The sequence below is a fragment of the Phalaenopsis equestris genome, unplaced genomic scaffold, assembly GCF_001263595.1.
Source record: "Phalaenopsis equestris unplaced genomic scaffold, ASM126359v1 Scaffold000702, whole genome shotgun sequence".
Lineage (NCBI taxonomy): Eukaryota > Viridiplantae > Streptophyta > Magnoliopsida > Asparagales > Orchidaceae > Phalaenopsis > Phalaenopsis equestris.
In genome coordinates this window covers 11,587-15,578 of record NW_018165142.1, presented here as the reverse complement: position 1 = coordinate 15,578, position 3,992 = coordinate 11,587, and the positions used below count along the sequence as shown (strand labels likewise).

The window sequence follows — 3,992 nt, the reverse complement described above, 5'->3', positions numbered from 1 at the left end:
GGCCTTCTTCATCCCATAGCTCAACAAATCTCTATTTTAGCCTAATTTAGTCAATTTCTTCACAAATCCGAAGACACCTCGCCTTCTCTCCTTCTCTTACCTACAAACTTTTTTTTGAAATTTCAAACGTAATGTTTTACTTATTCTTGCAAAATAAGCATATTGTTTTTATTTTTTTGAATGTCAAATGTATGCAAAATCTAATTTTTATTTGGTTAGATCAATAATTTATTTGCTTAGATCTATGTTTTCAGGTAATAGGACTTGTGGGTTTTTTTTTTTTTTTTTTTTTTTTGTAGAGCTATGTGAGATTTAATGATGTGGCACACCGTGGTGGCCCCATCACTAGTTCTCAAGCTAGATGAAATGGCCCGACTACTAAATTCAAATCAAGGGCCAAAACAAGTTTGAATGGAATTTGATGATTTTGAAAGCCTTAGAGACCTTCAATTATATTTCCTTATTGTTCACGTTTATGTGAAATGTATGTGTATTTAAGTTGAAGTCAAAAATTTACCTAGGTGGCATCGACTTTTTCTTGTGTGGAGCCAATGTATGCTTATGTGGAGTCAATGCATAAGTGGATGCTAGTAAATTTAGACCATAGATAGTTATGGTGGTTACATGCGGGGATGGGCCACTCCCTCTCCTCTCTTTTAGGTAGTTTCTTAGTAATGAAAAGGTATGATGATAGGGTGCTTAGATGTGTATTTAAACTACTCAAACAAATTAATGTTGATTATGTGTAGCACTTGGAAGAATATTTCTCCATTGGTTTGAGGCTTTGGATTCGTGTTCTCCTTGGAAACCTACTTTGGTGAGTAGAAATTTTAATTTCTTCGCACTTTTCTCATAAAAATTTCATGTTATTCGAATTGTGGCGTTGTTTATAATTATGTTTACGAAAGAAAAACCCAAAAGCTTGTGTTTAATCTCTTTATTTTGTTATTTTAATTAAGAATCTCTAAAAAAATTGAATTTGATATCATTATGTTGGGTTCACTCCCTACTTCAAAAATATGTTAGGTTCTATAAATATTTATGTTATGCACAAATGAGACTTATTTCATTTAGAAATAAGTTCAAATAAACAATTTTATTAATTGGAACATAGTTTATTCATATCATTTTATTTCGTGATTTGACAAATTATTAGCATCCTTGACTTTAAGCGCAAACTTCATCCACAAGCTTAGTGTATAATAAAGAGCATAAAGTATTCGTTTACTGGAAAAGTATCCATATGCATTACCCCATAAGGGTCTGTTTGGTGCAGCTGCAGCTTCACAACTTTTGTTCGGCGCAGCTGCGCTGCCCCAAAAAGCTGCTGCGGGGAAGCTTGTTTTCCATGAATAATTAAACCAGTAAAAATTACAAGAGTTTTCCCTCGACCGCGACGCCAAGAAAAACAAGAAAGCAGCCGTGACGCACCGAGAACGGGAGGCAGCCGAGGGATCCCGTGCCCTAATTAAAGCCGCGACGCCAAGAGAAACAAGAAAGCAGCCGCGTGAGGGAGACGCTCGACGGAGAGCCTAAAAGCTCCGTCTCTCGATCGAGGGAGAAGAACTCATGCGGGAGAGCGGTGGTCCTGGTCGTTACACAAGCGAGGCGAGATAGCGACGAGGGCGGGAAGAAGAAAGGGCTCGAGGAAGAAGAACTCACGCGGCAAGGAGGGAGGAACGAGGGTTTTTGGCATGGCAAAAGGATCCTTTTCACGACATAAAAGCTCTGCCGTGGGGTGAATATCGCTTCCTGCTTTTCTCCCGCTTTAACTTCGCTGTGTCGCGACGCTGCGAGTCAAACACCTATTTTTCGCCATTCGGGGCCGCGAAGCCGCAAAAAAGTGGCCCCAAACGGACCCTTAATCTATTTCTGTGGGGCTGCTGCTGTCGCAGGTAGGGCTAAAGCTTGTGTCCGACTTGTTTTTGGCTCGAATTATATACGTTTTGATTAGAAATAGACATCAAAAATATATATATATATATATATATATATATATTAATGAGTAATATTTTTAAAAATATTAATTGACTACAACGCAACAAATATTTATAATCAATTAAAAGTATTAGTTAAAAAAAAGAATAAAAAATTTTATATTAGATTTAAATCATATTTTTATATAAACAATAATTTTTAAATCTTTTCTCAGCCTTTAACATCTTATGGTTATGTGATTAGAGTTGTCAAAAAGATTTTTTTTTCGTGAATAGCTCGTGTTCAGCTTGTTAAGCAAATAAGTTGAATAAGAACACACTTTTTGTGTTTAAAATATAAACGAGTTAAACAAGAGCTGAGTCTGGGCTCGCTAGGCCAATTGGAGCGCCGCTGTGAATGACAGCGCGCAGCATGGGGGGACGTGAGGAAAGATTTTATATTATGATTAGAAGACTTCTCATTGCACTAAAGACTCAAACTTTATATGGAGAAGCCACCTATACACTCTCATCATAATTATCAAATTGCACTTCACTCAAAATTTAAGAAAATATTTCAAGTATTAAAATATAAATATGCTAGAAAATAAGATTAATAAAAACATATATCTAATACCTATTAAGAAAATAGAAATAATTGAGAAAATATGATCTTTGCTTATGTAAATACATGAGAATTAAGCGATTTTTATGTAAATCTTATTATTATTAAGCAACTGCATAGATAATTACGTGAACTCCCCTCATCTTATTCTCTTCAAAACAAAGTCTCAGTCATACCATCTCAAATTCTATCCGCACACAACTAATATTCGCAGCCACATCTCACTCCCCCAATCTTCAAGAAAATGGCAAGACAAACATGAAAAAGGAAAACCCTACGGACCCTGATTGCCAAACACACAATAGGCTATTCAACCAAGTACCTTGGTCTTCCTATGCTAACTCGTAGATGCAAAAAAAACTTCCTTTGTGGACAAGATGCTTAATCAAAGTTCAAGGATGACATGCCTCTGCTAGAATTTTCTTTCCAATACTTGTCTTGTCATTTCATTGAAGATAGCGGGGTGTGACACGCAGTTATCTTCTCACATGTCAGCCACCAAGGAGCTCCCCTGTTCCTCCGCCGCCGGCCCAACATTTGCCAGACTCCTACCGTTCACGACGCGGCAGTTCCTTCTAATCTCCCCCTGCGTTCCCGTTTTCACCTGAATGCTCCCCATCTTCACCATCGCCCTCGCAAACTTCGCCGCCCACCCCGCCGGATTCCAGGCGTTATCATCGACGGCGGCGCTCAGATTCCCCTGCGTCAGCAGAGCATGGTCCGACGTGAACAGCCCCAGCGACATTTTCAGCCCAATGTAATAGAAGTTGTCCAGCACCACCGGCGTTAGCACATCCATCGCCACCGTTGTATTTCCCGACGAGGTGCTGTTGAACGGACAGGCGAACCGCAGCAGCGCCGCGTACGCCGGATTCAGCGTCGGATCCCCCTGACTGCTGGAGCTGAAATTATAGAGCCGGTTCCTGAAAGACGAGCAGTGGGAAACGCCGATGGAGTGGGCCCCCGAGAGCGTGACAAGCTCGTCGGCGGTGAGGTTCTTGGCGGCGAAGGCGGTGATGAGAGTGGAGGCGTTGGAGAGGGGGGAGGGGAGGTTGGCGTTGGCGTCGGAGGCCAGGGAGATGTTGCCGTCGCGGCGGCCGGAGGGGATTTGGTAGGAGATGTTGCCGGAGAGGGCAGCGGCGTCCCGGGCTGCGAAGGCTACGATGTCGGCGCAGGGGGCGGTGGTGGGGAGGAGACGGTGTTGGGGCATATGGCTTCCACGGCGGACTTGGCGGCGTCGATCACTTCGAAGCCACGGAGGCTGGGGTGGTTCGGCGGCGCATCTTTCTCCGCCGTGTTGTTGGCGGTAGAGTCTAGTAGGACTGAACTGTCGCAACCCTGCATGTGTTTGTGGATTTGTTACTTACATACATCATGCATGCATGAGAGTTGGAAGGCATTTATAATGTAGCTAATGCTCCAAAAATTTTAGATATATATATATATATATA

The 3,992-nt window shown here is 41.7% G+C and overlaps 1 protein-coding gene across 1 annotated transcript in view; it reads right to left on the bottom strand.

Annotated features, from left to right (window-relative positions):
• Positions 1–2,666: 2,666 nt before the first annotated feature.
• Positions 2,667–3,992, bottom strand: part of LOC110030330 (peroxidase 5-like) — a 2,748-nt gene continuing 1,422 nt past the window's right edge. The window contains 2 exon segments of the mRNA XM_020732998.1: positions 2,667–3,730; positions 3,733–3,879. Of these exon segments, the coding sequence (XP_020588657.1) occupies positions 3,026–3,730; positions 3,733–3,879 (852 nt within the window). The 3' untranslated portion in view covers positions 2,667–3,025.